The sequence below is a fragment of the Echeneis naucrates genome, chromosome 13 (genome assembly GCF_900963305.1).
Source record: "Echeneis naucrates chromosome 13, fEcheNa1.1, whole genome shotgun sequence".
NCBI classification, from domain to species: Eukaryota; Metazoa; Chordata; class Actinopteri; order Carangiformes; family Echeneidae; genus Echeneis; species Echeneis naucrates.
Genome location: NC_042523.1, coordinates 9,747,135 through 9,769,720, shown reverse-complemented (window position 1 = coordinate 9,769,720; position 22,586 = coordinate 9,747,135). Strand labels below are relative to the sequence as shown.

General features: G+C 41.6%; 3 protein-coding genes across 6 annotated transcripts in view; all 3 read right to left on the bottom strand.

Annotated features, from left to right (window-relative positions):
- Positions 1 to 282: 282 nt before the first annotated feature.
- On the bottom strand, positions 283 to 4,423 carry LOC115053170 (multidrug and toxin extrusion protein 1-like). The gene is made up of 17 exons (XM_029517735.1): positions 4,253 to 4,423; positions 3,794 to 3,895; positions 3,563 to 3,631; positions 3,318 to 3,466; positions 2,955 to 2,997; positions 2,805 to 2,849; positions 2,565 to 2,662; positions 2,384 to 2,481; positions 2,146 to 2,259; positions 1,990 to 2,057; positions 1,730 to 1,838; positions 1,581 to 1,656; positions 1,415 to 1,484; positions 1,092 to 1,224; positions 905 to 999; positions 696 to 803; positions 283 to 573 (listed from the first exon to the last, which is right to left on the bottom strand). The coding sequence occupies exons 1-17, from the start codon at positions 4,421 to 4,423 to the stop codon at positions 283 to 285; spliced, it is 1,839 nt and encodes a 612-aa protein (XP_029373595.1).
- Positions 4,424 to 6,388: 1,965 nt separating this feature from the next.
- LOC115053169 (multidrug and toxin extrusion protein 1-like) lies at positions 6,389 to 10,511 on the bottom strand. The gene is made up of 17 exons (XM_029517734.1): positions 10,344 to 10,511; positions 9,912 to 10,013; positions 9,579 to 9,647; positions 9,320 to 9,468; positions 9,159 to 9,201; positions 8,998 to 9,042; positions 8,795 to 8,892; positions 8,614 to 8,711; positions 8,400 to 8,513; positions 8,231 to 8,298; positions 7,918 to 8,026; positions 7,748 to 7,823; positions 7,594 to 7,663; positions 7,345 to 7,477; positions 7,147 to 7,241; positions 6,860 to 6,967; positions 6,389 to 6,685 (listed from the first exon to the last, which is right to left on the bottom strand). Exons 1-17 carry the CDS (start codon positions 10,509 to 10,511, stop codon positions 6,389 to 6,391), a joined length of 1,842 nt encoding a protein of 613 aa, XP_029373594.1.
- A 6,854-nt stretch (positions 10,512 to 17,365) lies between these two features.
- The window catches only part of pitpnm3 (PITPNM family member 3), a 67,191-nt gene continuing 61,970 nt past the window's right edge, over positions 17,366 to 22,586 (bottom strand). For 2 of the 4 annotated variants that reach the window (XM_029517160.1, XM_029517162.1), the window contains exon 19: positions 17,366 to 22,562. In XM_029517160.1, coding sequence (XP_029373020.1) covers positions 22,236 to 22,562 — 327 coding nt within the window. In that variant the 3' untranslated portion in view covers positions 17,366 to 22,235. The remainder of the gene's footprint in view (positions 22,563 to 22,586) is intronic. The other 2 variants (XR_003841398.1, XR_003841399.1) reach the window with 2 other exon arrangements.

Here is a 22,586-nt window from a genome sequence, read left to right as displayed (position 1 = left end):
AAGAAACCTGTTAGTTGCCAGTGCTCAGTACGAGGCAGATGTAAATATCTGTATCACTGCACATCAAAGCAGGACAGGAGCGAGGCAGAAGTGTAGATGAGCAGAGAGCAGGACGTGAAATGTTCTGTAATCATGAATTGTTCTGTGAAAGCAAAAATATTATCTGAGATCATTCACTCACAAAATGTGTTGGCGCTTGGTTCACAACCACATTTTGTCAAATTAAAGGTTGATTTTTTTAGGCTAAACATGAAGCATTGTGTTTATCCTGAATTCTCCAGGTCAGTCTGACTCTTCATTTGGGACCAGCACAGCGGATACAATCTGATCAGGAGTGTATGTAGCGTTTATCCAGTCCATAGTGTAGCTGACCTCTGTAGAAAGGATCTCAGGTAAGGGCACAAGGAGGTGCACACTTGCTCCCACTGCCAGAAGTCCAACAGCCAAAAACACAGCGAGACCTCGCCGGAGGATCAACTGGGTGGTGGAGAGACGACCTCCGTTTGTCTGCTGCACCACATATTCCCCTTGGAGCTCGGTGTTCACCTCTTGCTGCATGTAGCCCTCCACCGACTGCAAAAATATATAGTGTGTATTTTATTACTAGCATAATAAATCTCAAAAGAGAGCTAAATCATGGACAAGCCAGTTGTCCAATTGCATTGCTAGATATCAAAGTTTAGTAGGCCTCTTACATTTCTATTATTAGCTGTCTGGTCTGCTGTACTGTGGGCTGCGGTGTCTGACACTGCAGCTGAGCTCAGTAATGGAAAGTGAGTGCTTTTCTGAGCTCGTTTTAGCGCCTGCAAACAAACAGAACCCCATATACGTAAAAAAAATACAGCATCTTTTGAAGGCACAATTTGATATCCATGTCCAAATTCAAAAGTCCTGCAGAGCCCACCTCCTCAGTCATTTTCCCCCAGTTCAGCTTCATGATAACAATGATGTAGAAGCTAGATTGTAAAATGACACAAACAAGAAGTCCCAGCCAGAAACCTGCAGAGAAAAAGATCAGAGTGCATTGTAGACTTCATTTTTAAAAAATTGTATTCATGAAATGACAACAGAAGATCACTTTTAGCATTTACCTAGCACTCTTAGCTTTGCAACAAACATTAGAATAACACTCAGTGAGAGTCCAATGCAGTAGTAGCCGATGAAATTTGCCACAGCTGGTATCTTTTGTTTTCCCGTGCCCAAGAAGATGCCAGTGCACACACACTACAAAGCAGAATGACAAATCAAATTATTGTACCCTCTCTCTCCACTGTCCTCTTTGTGGCAAAATATGGATGGACACAGTTTTGTTGTTGCACTTTGATAGACTAACACAAATACAAAATCTGTTCAAATTAATTTGTTTTACTAACAAAAGCAAAACAAAACAAGCAAATGAAATAGTCAGACTCACCACAAGACCATCGAAGAATTGGAGGAAACAGTAGACATTCATCAAGTTTGAAACCAGACTAATGATCTTCCTGAAATGAGATTTAGATCTAAATTCCAATTTTTTATGTGCAGGACACCCCGGTACAATTACAGTTGGTGAAATTATTGTAGCTGTGGAGACTCACTCATCAGAAGTGAAGATGGAGCCAATCACTGATTTAGTAGAACAAAGCACCAGACCTTCAACAACTGCAATGCTGCCTGTAAAAGAAGGGCTGTGAATTCTGTGAAATGGTGGCGGAATGTAAACATTTTCAAAAACAACCAAACTGACCTGCAAGACAGAGGGAAATGTTCCTGGCGAGGATTGCCCTGGTAGTGTCTCCGGCGCCGAGAGCATTACCCACACGGGCACACGCTGCAGCTTGAATACCGAGAGGAAACTATGGATTCATCATTTTGGAAGTGTGAAAAGAGTTTGAACCTGAGAGTCTGGAAAACTGATCTGTGACTGAAGGTGAACAAACTTTCAACCCAAATTTCATGTTTTGAGAAATGTTTTAAACATTGAGCTATAGCTGTAATATCAAGTACCATGTAGGTTATGAATGCCACCATTATCAGACCATGTTGAGCTGCCAGCTCGTCTTCACTCAGCATTCCTGATGATGAGAGACAAAGAAGTTATATTTATATGTTTGTATGGTTCACTAAAGTGAATTGACTTACCAACACTATTATCTGGATTACCTGCAAAGAATCCTCCAAACTCATAAACCCACCACTCAAAGCACTTCATCATTGTGCTGGGGATGGCCAGCTTCATGTAGGAGCCCCACTCCTGCAGTGACTCTACAGACCAGCCTGCAGGAGGGGGGGGCATTATTTAGAGAGAAAAACCATTGGCTGGCCTCTTGGAGGATGATCAAAGTCATTTATGAGAACAGAAGGTCACAGTAAACATCTACTGAACATCACCCTCCCTCACCTCCCCACGTTTTCACATGGAGCTTCTTCCACCAAATGTAAGCAAACAGGAAAGCACAGATGTAAATCTGAGACAGCGTATTGGCTGCTGCAGATCCCCTGTAAAACAAACACACAGACCGGGACGTCAGAGTGTGCAACAGATGTATTCACATCAACAGTATAAACTGATGTACACCTACCCAACCCCCAGATCCAGCCAGTGAAGCAAGATGTAGTTTGTCAACACATTTGCTATGTTTGCCATGGCAGCAGTGTACATTTGAGGCAGTATTATACCCTGAGTACATAAACACCAGGCACTGTTATTTCCACAATGTTTCTCATAAGACATTAAATTAAATAAGAACAATAACTTTATACACTGACGTAAAATGTTACAGCATGGGATCAACACAGTATTTGTCTTGGACAGTGTGTACCTGGTTCTGGAGGTAAGAAACTTGAAGATGATGCAGAAACACTGCCTATACAGAAATAAGGTATTTATTAGCAGATAAAAAAAAAGCTATGTAATAGTGTGAAAATGTGTTGGATCACTGCATGAAGTTAGAAGACTAGTCAGGACTCACTGGGACAGCAGGTAGGAAGACTGTAATGTACATCTGGGCTATTCTGAAATTGATGCAATGTATTCAGTTCAAATCAAAGACAAACCTGCAATAATCAATTTAAGGCAAAATTCAGGGATCAACATCATCAATTTAATGTGTCTATTTTCACTGCCACGAAGAACATGTTTTATTTCTTGATAAGTCACAGCAGTGGTAATTAAGAAAATTAATCAAAGTTCAAGGTAATTACTGTGAGCAGTGTGAACAACAGCCCTACAGAGCTGCTTCAGCCTTAAACCTGAGGGGATGTCTTACATGCTGATGAGCTGCTTTTGTGGTGGTTGCTGGATTAGTGCATGCAGATTTGGTGCTGTGAGTTACCTGACCACCTCAGGGTCCTGGCCCACGCAGAGCAGGATGGCCTGGGCGTTAATGAGCAGACCCCAGCAGGGCAGACAGAACAACAGCAGGATTATGATGCCCCGCTGAAGGATCACTCCCACCCGCAGCAGGTTCCTACCACCAAATGTCTTCACAACATAGTTAAGAGTTTAGAAAGGAGGGCAGGAACAGAGGGGGTTCACTAGAAGAATTCCAGTGTCAAATATAATTTTATCAAAAGGTACCTGAGAGACCAAAGTATCGCATGCCAGCCCCAGGCCATAACCGGTTGCCACAGTGGTGACGTTGATGGTCTGAAATGAGCATGAAATATACTTGGATGAGTTTGACCTGTAAATTCTACCTTCTGCAATCAGGCGAGTTTATAGATGTAACATTTCTTTTTTCACACCACCAGCTTTCATTTTCTCATGTTAGCATTCAGAACTCTGTGGAGCAAACAGATGACCACTTACAGCAGATGCTAATCCATAACCCGCCATCACTTCATTTCCCAGACGCCCACAGAACATCGTGACCACAAATGGAAGCAGGTAATTGAGGATTCGAGAGAGCAGCTGAAAGTACAAACCCCAAAAATAGTGCAACCTACATAGCCACCAGCTCAGAGATAGTCAAATACAGGAAATCCAAGTTGCAATGATTATCATAACACTCAGACGATGACTTAAGAAATAAGATACCACACTGTTATCACTTTGGCAGGTTGTAGCTGATGCTAAGCCTTGGTCTGAAACCAGCCAAACACGCTTTTACGTCTTTTGTTTCCTGCTTCTAAGTCTCAGAGATTGAAGAATCATTCCTGATATTTCAACCTTTTCATCTGCTGTCTAAATCAGCTTTGCAGTAAAGGCAGCCATTGTCTGTAAAGTCCTTCACAGAAAGCGGAGGATATAAACAGTGCCAGTCTTTACCAGAGGTCCAGTCATCCTCAGGATGTGGTACAGCTCCTCTCCGTGGGCCGTAGGAACTTTGTTATGCACCCACCTGCAGAGGAAAAGCTTGTCACTGGACCCCTCCATGTCTGCGGAATGAGAAGCCAGTGTGGGTCTTTCTGCTTTTCTGTTTTCTGTCTTTACTCTCATGTTGTTATCTTAGTTGCTCTCCAGGGTGTTGGAGAAAATGGAAAACTCACTGCGGTCACAGCTTCCCTGGAACTGAGCCAAGGCCAGCTGAAACAACGCAACTGTGAGATGAAGGAATGGAGGGAGGATTAAAGATGTAGGAGATGTGCTTTGATTTGAGTAGTTAAATGCTGTGCTGCCTTTCTTCCTCTAATTCTGCAAGGACATTATATTGTATACTGTTTCTGGTAACTCAAGATAAAAAACAAAAAACATCTACATTATGGTTTACCCTTCAGTAAATGTTTTATCCTCAGGACTAAAAAAACAGTTAAGAGTGTAAATCATTCATCTTCTGCTGTTTATCTGCTTCCGGGTCATGGTGGTTGCTGGAGCCAATCCCAGCTCACACTGGGTGAGGTCTGCGTCCACCCTGGACAGTTTACCAGTCCATCACAGGGCCAACACACAGAAACAGGCAATTTAGAGTGAAATGCAAGCACTGGGGAGTACATGTAATGTGCATACAGTGAGGCCTCAGGCCCAGGAATTGAACCCACAACCTTCTTACTGTGGGGTAACAGCGCTAACCCCTACGCTGCCCTGAGCAGCAAAAGCACTGCTCAATTTTCTTCATTTGAGTCCTGATATCCTAAAATCTGAAATTCAAGCTGACCATACAAGAGAACCATCAGAAATTTGCTTTCAGATGGAGGATTTCATCTAAGTGACCTGTTGCACGTGACAACTTAAATTGAACTGCCAAAATGCTACCGGTGTTGAGCTGACGACTGCAGCCCTGGACTTTCCCTGGGAGTAGGATTTGCAGATAACACAGCCTCTGCTGTCCAGTGACCTTACCGCCTTGGCTGACACATTGCCTGTTCCAGTGATTGGGGAGCTTCCTGTCATCTTTTGGCTTCCAGTATCAGCCATCTTGGACAGCTGTTGCAGTGCCAGGGATCTTGTTTGGCATCTTGTCTGTTTGAGCGACCTGCCCTCCTGCTTCAGGGTCCTTGTCAACATCTTGTCAGCATTCATTGTTTTTCCAGCATTGAGGGCTCTGAATCCATGTTACACTTCCTCACCTCCACTCAGCAATTTAGCCAACACCAACTCCTTCTGTCTCCTTGGCAGTTCAGATGACACCAGCTCCTCATACTCATTCCAGGGTTCAGCCGACAGCAGTTCCTTGTGTCTTCTTGGCGGCCTGGCTAACATCTTCTCCAGGCTAACAGGACACCAGCTCAGCCTCCAAAGGTCTTCATCTCCTAGAAAGACAGAATCTTTTGTTTGGTGTCCTGCGTGATCTCCAAAGAGGCCTGGTGTTTACCATTGTTCTCCAGCTCAACCTCCAGAGACCAGGTTGTTGTGTTTGATCATATATAAAACCTCTGTCCCGCTCTCTTCCACTCTGGCATGTGCCTAGTTTGTCCAGTCATTCCTGCCTCGCTTGTGTGGTGAAGTCTCTGTCGCCCCCTGTGTCTTTGACAGTTCATCTCTTGGGGTCCACTATGGATTCGCTGTTGTTTGATACCTTGGTCTTATGTTCCCAAGTTTTGGCCATAGTTTGTGATTGTGGGTTTTCTCGCTGTGTTAGATTTAATTTTTGTTTCTTGTGTGAAGTCAGACCAGTGCCCTTTGCCAGAGAAATATTTGAACAGTACAACACTTGCTTCTTGAACTCCAAGGCCATAACACACAAAAATGTGAAACTTTTTTTATTCAATGAAATGCCAAGTGTATACACATTTCTACAAACCTAATTAGAACTTAAGTCAGAAGAACAAAATTCTTTTCAGAGCCAGGAACATCCTTCATTTTGAGCACAACTGACATTGATGGAGATGAGAAAACACGAAAACCTTGAAAATTAAACTGCCTGTGATCAAACAATAAATTTGAATTTCTGTTAGATTCATTTATGTCACTTTTCAGTCTTTCTTTAACCTGAGTCCACAAACTATGAGTCCATGATCAAGGTTCTCAAGGTTGCACTGTCTCCCACATTAGGACCGGCACAGTGGAGATAATTTGATCAGGAGTGTATGTTGTATTGATTAGATTTTCTGAAGAAAGGTTATCTGGCAAGGACACAAGGAAGTGCACACTTGCTCCCACCACCAGTAGTGCAACTGCTGAAAACAAAGTGAGGCCTCGTCTGAGGATCAGCTGGGTGGTGGAGAGACGACCTCCGGTCACCTGCTGAACAACAGGTCCCCCTTGTGTCTCCATGTTCCAATTATAGCACTCAGTCCTCTTACACATGTAACCATCCACTGACTGGAAAGAAAGAAATACATCCTGTCACTCTATTTTGCTAAAATAATTTGTGGAATAAGCACAATAATACAGGACAGAAAGTTCATTGATAACAGATTGAAGCAACACGTGGAAAGCTGTTGAAGTAGTTACTGTTCTCAAAAAACAAGCCTCTCAGAATAACAGGCCACTTACGTTCTCATCATTCTCCCTCTGGCCAGCATTGTTGTTACCCAATGCATCTGACTGATCAGCTGTGCTTAATAATGCCAGGTGTATCTTTTTTTGAGCTCGCTTCACAGCCTGAAAATCAGCAGAGATAAAAACTTAACTGCCAGTTAACGTTGAAGCATGCATTTAACACAAGAGCTGCTGAAAATTAACAGATTTTTCTTGTGACTGGCAATGTAGAAATGAAGCTAATTCTGTCAATGCATCTAAACCTGTATGATCCTGATTTTTCAGATAAGCCAGAAGCCCACCTCCTCTGTCATTCTTCTCCAGTCCAGTTTGAAGATGACAATGATGTAGAAGGTAGATTGTAAAACAACACAAATGAGCAGTCCGAGCCAAAAACCTGCAGAGAAAAAGACAAATCTGTCTGACGAAACTGTTCTTACTAATTAGCCACTTGATTGTCCTGTGCATGTATAAAAGCAGCACAACATTCATGCAGTTACCTAGCACTCTCAGTTTCGCAACAAACATTAGAATAACACTCAGTGAGAGTCCAATGCAGTAGTATCCAATGAAATTTGCCACAGCTGGTATCTTTTGTTTTCCGGTGCCCAAGAAGATGCCAGTGCACACACACTACAATGTGGAAAAACACATTTCTAATTTGATTTGCATGACTTCCTTTTGTTATCAAATAACAACAATTCATTCATTTATTTATTTTCAACTACAAGACAAGCTGGCTGACTCACCACAAGCCCATCAAAGAACTGGTGGAAACAGTAGACATTCATCAAATGGGAGACCAGACCAACAATGTTTCTGAAATGAGTATGAACATTGCGTTTCATTGTACTTGAAAACTTTATCATCCAGTGAAATGTGAGTGCAGCTGTGGAGACTCACTCATCAGAAGTGAAGATTAAGCCAATGACTGTTTTGGTTGAGGCAAGTACCAAACCCTCAAGAACTGCTATGTTGCCTGAGAAAGAGAAATGGAAATGTTCACAAAACCAAGCATCAAATTCAGATTTACATTTTAATATGGAGTCCAAAAATACATGTTTTTAACCGACCTGCAAGAGTGAGGGATATCTTGCTGGCGAGGATTGCCCTGGTAGTGTCTCCTGCGCCGAGTGCATTACCCACACGGGCACACGCTGCAGCTTGAATACCGAGAGGAAACTATGGATTCATCATTTAGAAAAAATTTTATAAAAGATACATATTAAAAAACTTCTATTGTCATGCAAAAAGGCTTCCTCTGGGGAGCATTCAGAGGCAAAATGATAACTATATTTTATGGGAGCACATTCTTAAATCTAAATCTGAAAATATTTACTTAAAACATGAGAAAAGAATGCTTGACGTGCTGTCACTGCAAATTACCATGTAGACTATGAATGCCACCATTATCGCAGCATGCTGGGCTGCCAGCTCGTCTTCACTCAGCATTCCTGATCATGAGAAAAAGAGAATACATCCAGATACACAATGGTTCGATGACTATGTTCAAGAACAGTTGTGAATTTATATTTGCGAGGACAGACAAATATACCTGCAAAAAAACCACCAAACTCATAAATCCACCACTCAAAACAAGTCATCAGTGTGCTGGGGATGGCCAGCTTCATGTAGGAGCCCCACTCCTGCAGTGATTCTACAGTCCAGCCTGCAGGGGGGGAGAGAAACACATATATGCGCTCTAAATAAAGGTGGCGTGTGAACAGTGTCATGATCTGTAGGCAGAGGGAGAGAATAAAATTCCTCACCTCCCCACGTTTTCACATGGAGCTTCTTCCACCAAATGTAAGCAAACAGGAAAGCGCAGATGTAAATCTGAGACAGCGTATTGGCTGCTGCAGATCCCCTGTAAAACAAACACACAGACCGGGACGTCAGAGTGTGCAACAGATGTATTCACATCAACAGTATAAACTGATGTACACCTACCCAACCCCCAGATCCAGCCAGTGAAGCAAGATGTAGTTTGTCAACACATTTGCTATGTTTGCCATGGCAGCAGTGTACATTTGAGGCAGTATTATACCCTGAGTACACAAAAAAAAAAGTAAATTGCAGAGACTGCATGTTCTTTACATTTTCTACAGGAGATTTATAAGAGAACAGATCATGTGGACACAGCATGAACACACCTGATTCTGCAGATAAGTCACCAGAAGGCCATGAAGAAAAATTGCCTGAAAGGCAAATGTGAAAATTGTTGACATCATTTGTGAGGGAAAGTAGTTTCTCTTGACTTCACGAGTAATGTGTTCAGTTTGCACACTAATGTGAAAGAAAAGTCACAACTCACTGGCACTGCTGGAAGAAAGGCTATAATATACAAGTGGGCAATTCTGAAATCAAGAAAGACATACATTACACACACCATACAAAGTTCTTAAAACTAATTTACTAACACACTAGAAATGAATACGTGGCAAGAAATGTCGCGTTGTTATGTTACAGTCTTACCTGGCCACCTCAGGGTCCTGGCCCACGCAGAGCAGGATGGCCTGGGCGTTAATGAGCAGACCCCAGCAGGGCAGACAGAACAACAGCAGGATTATGATGCCCCGCTGAAGGATCACTCCCACCCGCAGCAGGTTCCTACCACCAAATGTCTTCACAACAATGCACAGACAATGTTCATTATTATATGGGAGACATTAATGAACAGTTGGAATCTGGAGTGGGTGAAATTGAGAGCAAATTTGATTTGAGATTTTCAAACCTGAGAAATCAAAGTATCACATGCAAGCCCCAGACCGCATCCTACTGCTGCAGTGGTGACATTAATAGTCTGAAATGAACGAGAAACATGTATAAAGTTGTTGTACACTCGAGGACTAAGCAATAATTCTATAACTCATGAGAGTAAATTCAATATATGTATCGATTAAGTCATCAGGTTTGTTGAAGAGCTGCAGAAGCTATCTTGGGAAGTTCTGTTTCCAGTTATATAATAATGTCATTTCGATTCCACCAACAACCTTTAAAATGACATCTTCACCTCTCAATTTTTGTCTCTGCATAACTCTCCGGAAACAAACAGATGACCACTTACAGCAGATGCTAATCCATAACCCGCCATCACTTCATTTCCCAGACGCCCACAGAACATCGTGACCACAAATGGAAGAAAATACTGGAGGATGCGAGAGAGCAGCTAGAAAGACAAACAACAGCGCTGTAATTGATCCAGCTACCAGCTCGCAGGTAATGTATTGTACGTAACAGAATTAATCTGGATTACTCAATTTGCAAATGAGCTACCACGCTGCCATCACTTTGGCAGCTTTTAAACCACTGAGGGTCACATTCATTGTTTTAAGTTGTCTGTTTGCTGCCTCTAAAGGTTAGAAACAAAGTCAATTTCAAACCAAGCACTCTTCATTGTATAAATCAGTTAAATATGAGGGTTAGGGTTAGGGTTAACCTTTGCTGCACACAGCTGCATGGAGACAGAGCAGGATATATAAACAGTGGCAGTCTTTACCAGAGGCCCAGTCATCCTCAGGATGTGGTACAGCTCCTCTCTGTGGTCCAGGGGAACCTTGTCTCGCACCCACTTGCAGCAGAAAAGCTTGTCACTGGACCCGTCCATGTCTGCAGGGTGAGATCCTGATGCGGTTTTCCCGACTGACGGCATTGTCCTTTCTTTCATGTAATTATCGTTGAGGCTCTATAGGGTGAGAATCCTCCACTGTTGCAACTGAACAACTGAAAAGGTTACTAATTAATTCAGTTGAGTATAGTTTGACAGAACCATTTCAGAACTATGACAGTAAAAAAAAAAAAAAAAAAAACGAGCTACAAAGTTCATTTTATGAGTAACCCTTTAATTCTATTCAAGATGGAGCTGAACAGAAGTTACAAATTAATTTCAAATTCAATTACAATGAAGTTTTAGAATAGCGTTTTTTTCTTTTCCAATCTAATTTGCTCAGTGGATAATTATATGGCCAATAGCTGTCGCTGTGGATCGCATGCAAAATAACCATAACCTGATGTTGTTCTGGCTCTGTGTTACCGCCTATATGAGCAGACAGAAGGTGTGAAGTCATGATTATTCATGGACGTTTTTAATGACTGCACAGTTTTCCTTTGAAGACGTGGGATCAATCCGATCATTCCCCATCAGCTCATGGAGACATGTTCATTAACGTGTTTGGGAATATTAAACATTAACATGTTTTAAGGTTCAGTGTCCTACTGGAGAGTGGTAAAGGTTAACCAGCCACTGCTCAGGCAAAAAGCAGAAGCAGATACAGCCCTCAGCTGCCATTAGCCAGAAAACCCATTTGGCTGCCCAACTGGAGTAAACTGCCTGGTTCACAAATAGAAAATGTATCTTGTGGTCAGATTGGTGGCTGAAGTACTGATGTATAAATATGTGTTGACACAAAATTTCAAACTTGGTATGAGTACTGTTTTCCAGAATACTTCTCCCGCAGAAATGATTTCAGCACAGAGCCAGACGCAAACATTTGCCTGGCAATGTTGTTTTGTTTTGGTGCATTGTGTGTTTCTCCATCTCAACTACTTCACTCTGATCGTCTGAAATCTGACAAGAGCATGATGGTTAAAACGGAAGAAATATCATATGTTTTCTGTGCACAATGTTACACTTTAAGAGTACATGCACAAACACACAGAAAATTAGTTCATTAGTGCATCATTCCTCACTTTGGAAATTTGCACTACTTCTCTTTCATATGTGAACATGCCTATTCAAAAAAGCAAAAAGATTTTTGTTCCTTCAGATAGTGCATGCGTTTTTTTCTACAAAAGCAGAAATACATATAATGAAATCCAAAGCATCCTGAGAAGAATGAAGAAATGCCGCCTGACAATACAATATAAAGTAACTATTTGCACACAATGGATGATGGGGCATCATGTAAACAACTCCAAAACATTAACTGTATTTTTAACATCTGCTTTAGAAAGCCACAATCCTGTTTGGGAGGCAGGGATCAGAAGGAAGGAGAGGAGAAAAACTCTGATAAGATCTTGTTTGAAATTACTGAGAGTTTGAGAAATTGAACAATGTGTGAATTCTGGCTGTAAATGTGTCTGAGGAATGAGCAGAGTACATTTTTCTTTATCCTGCATGTCCTTTTTGCGGGTTTCAGACTCACTTAGCGCTCCCCATAGTCTAACAACCCAAAGTTCTGTTGGCTTTGTGATGGCTAAATCAATCAGACCGTTGGAGAGATTGCCACAGACACATCTGGATAGTAATTTGTATCTTTCACTAGTTTTTTTCCCCTAACATTGCTCTTGCTTTTGTGTTTTCTGAGTCCACCGAATGGCAATTCACGTGTCTGCTTTCTTATCTTTTCTTGTTTTCCTTCTGCCTCCATTTGTCTTTCTTTCCTCTGTCTCTGTCAAATTAGACTTTTCTTTGAAGTGCAAATTTTTTTTTTCAGTTATCTTTTAATAATCCAGGATCATTTGGTCTTGATGTGACATTGAATGCTATCAGGGCGTCGTGTGTAACACCCTGCAAGCATGCACATTTTATTGAACCCATGCACTGTCGTGTCAACATCACAGGGTTTCTCCAGGTTTAAAAAAACGAAAACAAAACAACTTTCTAAATCTTCTACATGACAGTTAAAAAAAGAGCGGGGAGAGTAAACACACATTCATCAGCTTGATAATAAAGGAACAACTAATTATAAATCTATCTTTCTAAAGTGGTTGTTTGAAGTTATACATCAGCATTTGTGGGATTGGTATTAAGATAAAACAAGCCAAACATGGGGCTGACATTATCCTTTCATTTGTTCATCTTCAACTACTTATCCGTTTCCAGGTCGCGGGGTCCTGGAGCCAATCCCAGCTCACACTGGGCGAGGGCGGGGTACACCCCAGACAGGTCACCAGTCCATCACAGGGCCAACACACTGAGAAAGACAGAGACAAACAATCACTGGGGCTGATATTACAATATTTTTAATGTCAGTTACTAGCATGCTCAAATTAAGTATTGTTTAGCACATTATTCAGCACTGAGCACACATTACATCTGTATGCATGAACGTCAGTGATGTCCTCCTACAGATGCCCAATATATACTCATCCAACGCCAACGCCCTGAAAAGATCATGAGATACTGCAGCTCCTTATCACCAAGCGCTGAGCAAGTTATACAGTCCAAGACGACATCTGCTTTCTAAGCTGAACCAATCATTTGAAAGTCAAACATTACCCAGGACTGGTAAAACTTCTTCTACCAAGAAAAAACAAAAAACAAAACTTCACTGCCTGTACAGGTGGAATATGGATCCAAGATCCAAACATGTCTTTGAAATTTGTTCCCCTGATGATACATTTTCAAACGAATTAATTATGCCTCCGAGGAAACACATATTGTTTATTCATTTGGCTCTCCTTTAATTATTCACTCTCATCGTGTGTTTCACAGTACTGGAAGTAAAAGACGCTGTGTTAATGAGCTACAGAGCTGACAACACTCAAGGTAGGTAGCTGAAATAAAAGATGCATGTTTTTACAACTGCGTATTTCAAATGAAATACCGAAACAAACCTGCATAACCAACTGCAGGGTGGTTTGTGTGTTTTACACCGGAGAGACATCTGACCTGCCGATAAAACGTGATGCTGCTTTTTCAGCTTGTTTCCACTGCTCACATGAAAAGCAGAAAAGGACCCAAACTATTTCCCCCAGAGCAGTCCGACCCTTGAGATGTGGTAAATATTGATGTCCCTGGTTAATGATGGCAGTGAAAGATGTGGCCTCTGCTCGAACGAGACACGGCCTATCACATCTGATGCTGCCGTGAGCCTTAATTTGTGCGTCCATCATGTGACCGTTTATTCCTTGAGGCACTTTCTATAATTGCCTTCCCTACAAATATTTTTTTCCCCCATGGAAGTACTGTAAGATGGCAGGTTTCAAACAAATTTAATTCCAATTTCTTGGGACCCATAACTGAATTCAGAGGCTATATTGCAGGCTAGTGTAGCGTAGCAGTGCACTTCCAGGCTCCAAGGCTTGTACCCAATGACATGGCCTTCAGAATAATGGTGGGACTTATTTTTAACCTTGTTGCAGTGCATCTCTTTGGTAATTTCTCTGAGTTTCAGTCAACAACTAAACCATTTCTTTCCTGTGTCACCATGGTTATGTTCAACTCAGGTCAACAATAGGCGTCCTAACCACTCTCAAATGGATGTAAAACTGGAGCCCCTACTTTGTATTTTAATGTAAAATTAATTCAAACGACCGAAATTTCAATATATTAGGATGATATGTTAAACCAGGCCTGAGCTAAACACTGCATTTCCGTGGCAGCTTGCCAGAAGTACAGAAGTTTATCTCCATATCTGGTCGCTGACCCTGGGAATGTGCATCAGAGTTACTCACGCTAACAGAGGTTCTTTTCTGTAATCTAAAAACCAGGCTGTCTTGGCTTCTAGAAATATCCCCCCTTTTATCTCCATGTCTGAGGCTGCTCTGAGCTGCTGATCTATTCAGATATTAATACATTCCTCATCACTGCCCTGGCATACAGAAATCACCTGCCGGATCACAGGACAAATGAGACTCCAGTCCGTTGTTTCGGAATAACAATAGGGCTATTTCAGTGGTGCTGCTGGAGGATATGGTGTGTGTTAAATTGCTGCTTAGCAACCGATTTATCGTGTATTTACAGGTATGCACGGATGAGAGCTACTTTCTGCTTTTCTACTTTCATTGCCTAATGAAAAGCAAAGCTCGTTGTAGTGGTGTCGGCATTGAGGACGCAAGGGCAAAGACAGGGAAGGCAGAAAACTAGAAGAGCTGGCTTGCTGTAGGAGTTTTTAAAGGGAAGTGAGGGGGCTGAGTGCTGAGGAACTGGGACCTGAGAGTGACACTGAGAGAGGGAGGGCTGGGGGACTCGGAGATCCAGGTCAGAGATGGTGGCTGTGCAGCTGGTGCAGGTGATGGAGTGCCAGGAAAGCCGGTGAGGATGGGTCCATGTGGAGCAGGTGAACTGGAGTTAAAGAGAGAGAAACACAAATAGAATCAAAAAGGTTTTCACCGGGAAGCCCACAGAGATGAGCATTAACTTTTATGAGGTAAGCAGTCAGAGGCATTTGATACCGCAAGGGTGAAAAAAAACGTCTGACAAAGGGTGATAGAGGACAATAGAATTAAATACTGTGGTAGATGACTGATGAGATCCAGCTGCATCATCACCTTCAGCCCGTTCACTGGGTCCGACCTAGAGAGAGAGAGAGCAGGGAAGAGACAAGGGAAAAAGACTAGGCGGGGAATGATTAGGGCCCAAATGTAACAGAGCTATTTAATGCAGAACGCCCTACAAACCAAGTGAATCCTCAGAATGTCCTCGAGTGCTACAGCATGTCAGCATGCTGCTCTTTGCACCTCTGTGTAGGCATGTTTACTTACAGAGACAAAAGTCGCTACAACAAAAGCATTCGCCGATTCACAAATCAGCTCTGTCCATCTTCAACAACATTCATATCTTGTTTGCAGAAAAAGCCTGGAGTCCAGGCAATGGGATGGGACAATGGGATGAATGACAATCAATGATGCTCCGTTCATGGACATGACCTTGTCTAAAGCACAACATTTGTTGATGGCAACACAGATAAGCGATGCCACATACAGAGACGACAGATATAATGTATACAGTGTGTAGCAGTCCATTTAAATCCAAGTTAGGACAACATGATATAAAAAGATCAAACATATTGCATGTGTACCTATTTTGTGAATGATCATGTACCCACTGACACAGTGTTTTTATTAGGGCAGGTTTGAACTGTCCGCATTAGGAGCACCAGACCAATAATGACAGATCATTTCTTCTCTTCAAAAAGGTGTTTCATTTACACGACTGCTGCTCACTGGCTGATTTTTGCTTTCCACACCAACCTGTCTGTTCTCAGAGGGAGGGCTGTGTCCACAAAATATACAATGATAGCGAGAGACCTGCACCCACATAATTTGTTGTCTAGTTAGACATTAGTGATATAGACCTGTTTAGTTTTTTGTACTCGAGAGCTGAGTTGATTTGTGAAGTAATGACAGCGCACTCTAGCTGAAGAGTCTCAAAGGAAAATTTCCTTGATTCAAGATATTGATCAGCTGATGTGATGCATGGGAAAACAAAGGCAGTGCAATTCTAACAGTGATTTCCTCTGCACAAATGAGAATAGCAGCAGGAAAGGTAGCAACACAAATGGGGAGAAGTTGTAATTTTCAGTGACTTAAATCACAGATTTCACTGTGGGTGCAAACAATCTTTGATGTGAGCCATGATGGTTGCAGTCAGAAACCAGTCTTCACTTTTGCAGGGGATGAATTTCTTTCAAGCTTTCTGAAACTATACATTATTAATAATATTTAAATGTGGCTTGGAGACAGCATCACCTGACTTTGTACATATCCAGGTTAGAGGCCCTCGTCCTTATCACCTTCACTGTGATGAAAGCTGTATTTCGATTTGATAAAATTACACATATTTTCAGGTTCCCGTCCTGTGAACTGCGAAATAGGAAACATATTACTGGAAAAATGTGGACAATTTTACCAGCACCAGACTCAACAGATGCAACATGCATCTGACATCAGTCCACTGTAGGTGGGACATTTCTTCATTAGCAGATGGTGATAGGAACGTATTTAAATATGCTTATAGCTGCCTCAGTCTGTCAGTTGTTTACTGCCAAGTGGTCCAGACTGAAGCAGTGAATGGATAGACAGACAAAATTACTGGATTGTTATTTTCCATTAACTTTCCTACAAAAATAAATGTCCCAAGAGGATAAATCATACCAACTCATGTCATGAACAAGGTTCATGCAAGAAACTAATGACTGCAGTCTGTGGTGGAACACTGAGCAGTAAATGGATGACTGTTTGAGCTTGTAGCCATTTTTCTTTTAAGAATTGATGCTTGGATGAATTTATGGGCCAGAATACGGCCTGCAGCTATCAGTCAGACCACAGCAGTGAACGGACTATGATAAATGAAGAAAATGAGCCCACAGGCAGACAGATGGAGAAACAGGAGTTCAGGTAGGCTGACAGACAGGAAGGTGACCACAGCTAACACTGAGAAACCTGAACAGGAGCAGCACAGAGACACTTAAATACACAACAGAGCTGAGAGCAGGTGAAACACATCAGTGCAGGGCAGACAATCAAAGAAGCAACCAACAAACACAAAAGCCTGCAATTTCAAAGTAAATTTGGAAATGACACGAGTTCAAAAAGTCACTCAGAGAGGATACACAACAAGTCAGCCTTACAATATCCATTGAGTTGTTTTCTGAGGAAAAGTCCTGACCTAGTAATAAAAAAAAAAAAAAAAAAAAAACTTAGTGTAGTTAAGATGTGAGGAGCTTGTAGAAAGAATAATAAGGAATAACAAGAAACTTCAAGTTATTCAACGGGGAAATATCTTTACTAATGCAATAAATATGGACTGAGTCCAATAAACACAATGACAAGGTCATCATCACAAGAGATCTGTACAAAACATTACACTTTGCAGCAGTGAAACTGTCCCCCCCCCCATTGGTCCAAAGACTGAGAATAAGACCACAAAAATAAATGAAATCAACAATTTTCCAAAAAACACACTGTCATAAAATGTTGATTAACATAAAAATGCTGACTACAAAGTGTTAATAAATGGCAAATTAGGACGATACCCAATAGTTAAGTCATGATTTGGGGAATTGTAATAATTTAAAAACACAAATTAGTACAATCATTGCGTAACACTGATAATCTATTGATAGATGCAATACAGTTTTACATTTGATATAACATATCCTGCTGTTCTTTTATTAATAAGGATTATTCACCTCGAGTATCCAAGAGGAAAATGCCAATGGTGCCATTTGATTTACGCACATATGATGTAGTAAAGGAGAAACAAGAAAAAATGAGTGGAAAAAGGTAACTATTACAAATGTTTTCCCTCAAGTGCATGACTGGAACGGAACATTGTCTGTGACATGCATGAAAATATACATGAATGAAGTGTCAATTTTGGGGCATAGGTGGACATCTGAAGTAGAACAGATTATTCAACTGGCCAGTGTTTTCATTAGAACATGGTATGAAGTGACATCTGCACCTAGATGTAGAGGCAGCAGTAAAGGTGGCCAGGAGTTCAGCATGAAAATGATTGTGTATGTCAGTGATATGTCAGGAAAACACAGAAGAGCAGCTCTTCCTCAGGTGAATGAGAATGCCATTTCTCATCAGCTCTGGTTGGATGACTCATCCCTGACCATATCTTACACCCGTGGTTGAGTGTGTGTGTGTGTGTAACAAACACAGAGGGAGCAGTACATGCCTGAATGCCTGACTCACACAAAGTGGGGATCATTTAGCTGTTCTGCTGTATTATATTTCACAATATTGTTGCTATATATCTCCTGAGAAGGAGGCACCCTTCAATCATTTTGGGAGACTACCTTTATCCTATGATGACCATTTCTATTCCGATGTGGGTGGTCTCTACCGGGGGGACAATACCCCTTCCAGAGAAGCCCAGGGGGGATCAAAAGAAAGTGAATCGTACGTCATGGCCTTTACAGCCAACAGATCACAACCCAGTCGAACACCGGTAAGGGGTTTTAGGCGGACATGCTAGACAAAACACTCCAACACCAACTTCAAAACAACGAATGTGGGAATATCTTATGGAAGAATAATGTTCACGTCTTCATTATATTTTGAGTGACTTGTACAGTTAATGCCAAAGAGCATTGAAGACGGTCTGTCACCAGTATTTTCAAGTTAATGAGTAAATGTCTAAGGAAAATCAAAGGAGTAAGTTCTTTAACAACAATGCTTCGCCTCATTTACACTTAGAAAGATTTTCACTGTTGAGAAAAATTATTCATCATAATTTAAGTATTTATTTTCATTTTACTGTGCATGAGGTGGTTGAATTTATGTCCACGAATATACTTTATACTCTGCTATTAAAGAGTGCCACAAACATGACAACTGGTCACCATTATTCAACAATATCAAATGATTAACATGCACAGAACAATCACCATTTAACCATTAGAGAATTATTTGCCATTTACTAACATAGGTATACCAAAACACTGCCCACCTCAAGTATTTCACTCCTCCAGTGTGTCATTCTGGCAGAAAAATATCACAATGTGATCTACAGACTGATGGAGTTACTATTTTGTCCACATTGATGGGAATGATCGTTTTGCTGCTTGGATAACAATGTTTCTGCATAACAGTTCAAATGGAAAAATGGAACTCAGTTAAGTATTCGAGTATTGTTTCTACATTATTATACAATTACCCAGTAATGCTAATTGGTGCACAACAATTACAGGGGCGACACTACAGGGAATCAAACATACTCAGCAGTAATCAAACAGCTAATTACTGGACCTCCTGTGATGAACGTCAGGCAATAGAAAGGGAATTTCCCTATTGGCCTTCCCTTTTCTCTTTTTTCAGTTAAAACCAAGACACCCGAAGTACTCGTGCACCCTTTTCGTATCACAGCCTGGAGCATTTAATCCCTGACACATATCCTCATTTCACACTTAGAAAAATACACACTCAGTCCTTAAAAATATCGAGCTGCAGTGAGAACATAAAAGTATGTTAACGCTGGTCTGTTTACTGATGTACTTCATCATTATCACTGTCATCATATTCACAGGAATACTATTCCACAACAAATACAGAGACGCACACACACACACACGCACTCACACACACACACACACACACACACACACACACACACACACACACACACATATATATATAGTATCCAAAAGTAAAATACCAACTAGGCAAAATACGTTGTCAGGGTGTAACATTAAAACTCAATACTTTGGTCAAACAAACAATAATAATTTGGCATCTCTACACAAAATAAAACACAATTTAAGGCAGAAAAAAAACAGAAACAACAAAAGGTTCAAAAACAAACATTGAAAATATTTCTATTTACAATATTTCTCATAGAAAAATATGTTTGGCTTGCACAGAGTTTCAAACATGGTCACAATAAGACTCAGATCAATCTTGAGTGAACAAGACAGCATCAGTTTAATCACAAAAATTTCAGCTTGAGGACAGTTGTAATAAACAGAGACTATAGCAGTCAAGTGGCATGGGGTCTATTGTACAACATCCTACAAGCTACTGCAACTACTGAGCAATTCAACTGGTATTGCCAATAATGATAGTTACACTGTCATTGCAATTATGCAGACGAACCACAGTTCCCTTTTTACACAAGTGCCTGTCAATTAGTAAACATTGTTTTGGTCGAATCAACACTTTCCTTCATTTTACTTGTTTTTAATTCCCCAAGTAGTTATTTTTAACCACCTGAAAGCGATACAGCACAATCTGCAGGGGAAAATAAAAACTAGAAGTACAATAAAATATAAACACAACACTGTTTCTTGAGCTAGTACCACAGCTCAATTGGAAAGAACTGGTATACTTTGATAGTGCAAATGCGACCACGGGGGCCGAGTCATGCACACCACAGCGCTCCAGCAGTCCTGGACCTGGTCTGACGCGGCTGTTGAAAGGCATTTTCTGCCTGACTTATTAAAGAGGAAGGGAGGGGGTGGGGAATGGCAGCCTTAATGCCAGAGACCAACCTAACTCTGGGAATGAGATGGAGGCAGCGGCCGGAGCTTAGCGAGGTCAGCTGCTTTGGACAGTTTGAACCTAAAGGCTGAAGTGTTTCTGTAGCCCCAGATCCTTGCAAAGATGATGTGTGTGGAGTATTTACATCAGTGCAGGAGTCAGTCAATATGACCACCTGTCAACGCAGCAGTCTGAGTCAGGTACAGCACCTTGTAATCTGCTGCTTGAGTCTCAGTATGTTCAAAGTCACCCCATGTGTCTCATTGTTCATCCTCTGAAGCATGTGTGTGCATTAATGTGTGTATATTTACCATCTGCAGTGCCTTTTACTGATTTTACAACTACACAATTTTCAGTTGACATCGATATTCCCTAGGAAACATCATTGCCATCCGCTGCATCTTCTTCACATTTCAGGCACAAAGACTAAGGGACATTATCAGAGCAGGTCAGGAAACACAGGCTGAATAGGTGGCAAAGTGTGGAGGGCCAAGCAGGAGGTAAAGCTGAGCTGTGAGCAATACCAGCAGATGATCCAATGTACAGTAGGTGGAGGTGATGCTGTCAAATAAGAGAAGCAATTGGGGATGACTCTGAAATTGAATGAAAAGTTGATACATTGAATAGTATTGGCATCACTTGAAGCATATTTGTTTCTACAGCTCTCAAAGCGCCGATCTCAATAATTGCTCAGACAATATTTCCCAAAAAATATTTCAAGCATGGAAAAACACTCCAGTTGTAGCTCATCTTTACTTGCGTAATAATGTTTACGTCTTGGACTTAGGTCTATTAATAATAATGTCTCTGTGACTAAAAGTGCTAAACTGTAATATATCAGGTATCCCAAAGAACAATATTCAATCAAAGTGGACTTTTATTGACTTTGCTGGAACTCAACATGAGCAGACAAGATCAATCTGTGTTTGTGTCACTGCTTTGTGGAGCCTTGGGCTTTTACAGACTTAACAAGAAATGCAGTGAAGTGAAAGTTGAAAGGCTGCATCATTGAATGAGGATTTATCAATGTTGTTTATGTCAGCTAAAGTCTGTATGGTTGAATGTAGTACACTACCTTTCCCATCTGAATGAACCATACCTAAGTGCACATGGACTGCACTTGAAAGCACATTTTCAAGTGGCGATGAACCTGGCTCCTTGATTGGAGTCCACATATGGTCCACAGGGCTTGCACTAATCAAACAAATTGGCCTTTGGGTTAAATGTGAAGGGTACTCACATGCAGGCTCAGGTCCCTGATGCAAAAAACTCAGTAATGAAAGTGCAACATTTGTCTGCTGCTTTAAAAAGGTTCTTCATAAAAATTAATAATGTGCCTTATTGTTCTATTCTGGGATTTGAAACTGTGCAGCAATGCCGCAAGAGAAGTCTGCATCATTTGTGATGGACGACTGCAAAATTCCGGAGGGACAAGAAACAAGAGGTTAGACAAGTTGTTACCAACACTTGAGATGTCAGTAATTGTCCCTGATGCACACGACAGTACAGACAAATTGTGTGGAGATATTATCATCTGGCTTGTGTGCTCTATCCCCTGTGAAGGCAATAACAGCGCAAATGGAGAATGCCTTGAAATCAAATATAAGATGATATAACCTGGAGGACATTAAATCTCCCATATTTTATCAATAGCATCTCACCTTGGCGCTAGACACTAAGACCCTTATCTTCTCCTCTTCTTCTGCCCTCCTGCCATCCCTCCATCTCCCCTTTGACGTCAGGGAGTTGTGTCTCCACGGTGTATGGGGGCCCGACCCCATGCCCCTTGTCCGCCGCTTCCTCCTCCTCCACCCCCGTGGTCCTTATCAGACTCTGGCTGGCTCTGGGCTCGCTCGGGCTTGGGGTTGGGCGTGCAAGGCGGGTCAGGCTGTTGCACCGACATGGTCCTACGCAGGTGGGTGCGCTTACACAGGAAATCAGGCTTTGCTGAGAGACCAAAAGAGCCTTTCCTTAAAACCATACGAACCGAAGGGGATTTCTTGGGTCTGGCTCTGTGCCCAAACTGAAGGGTGGAGAGGTGTGCTGCATAGCCCTCACTCAGGAACTACAGACACCACACAGGGAGAGA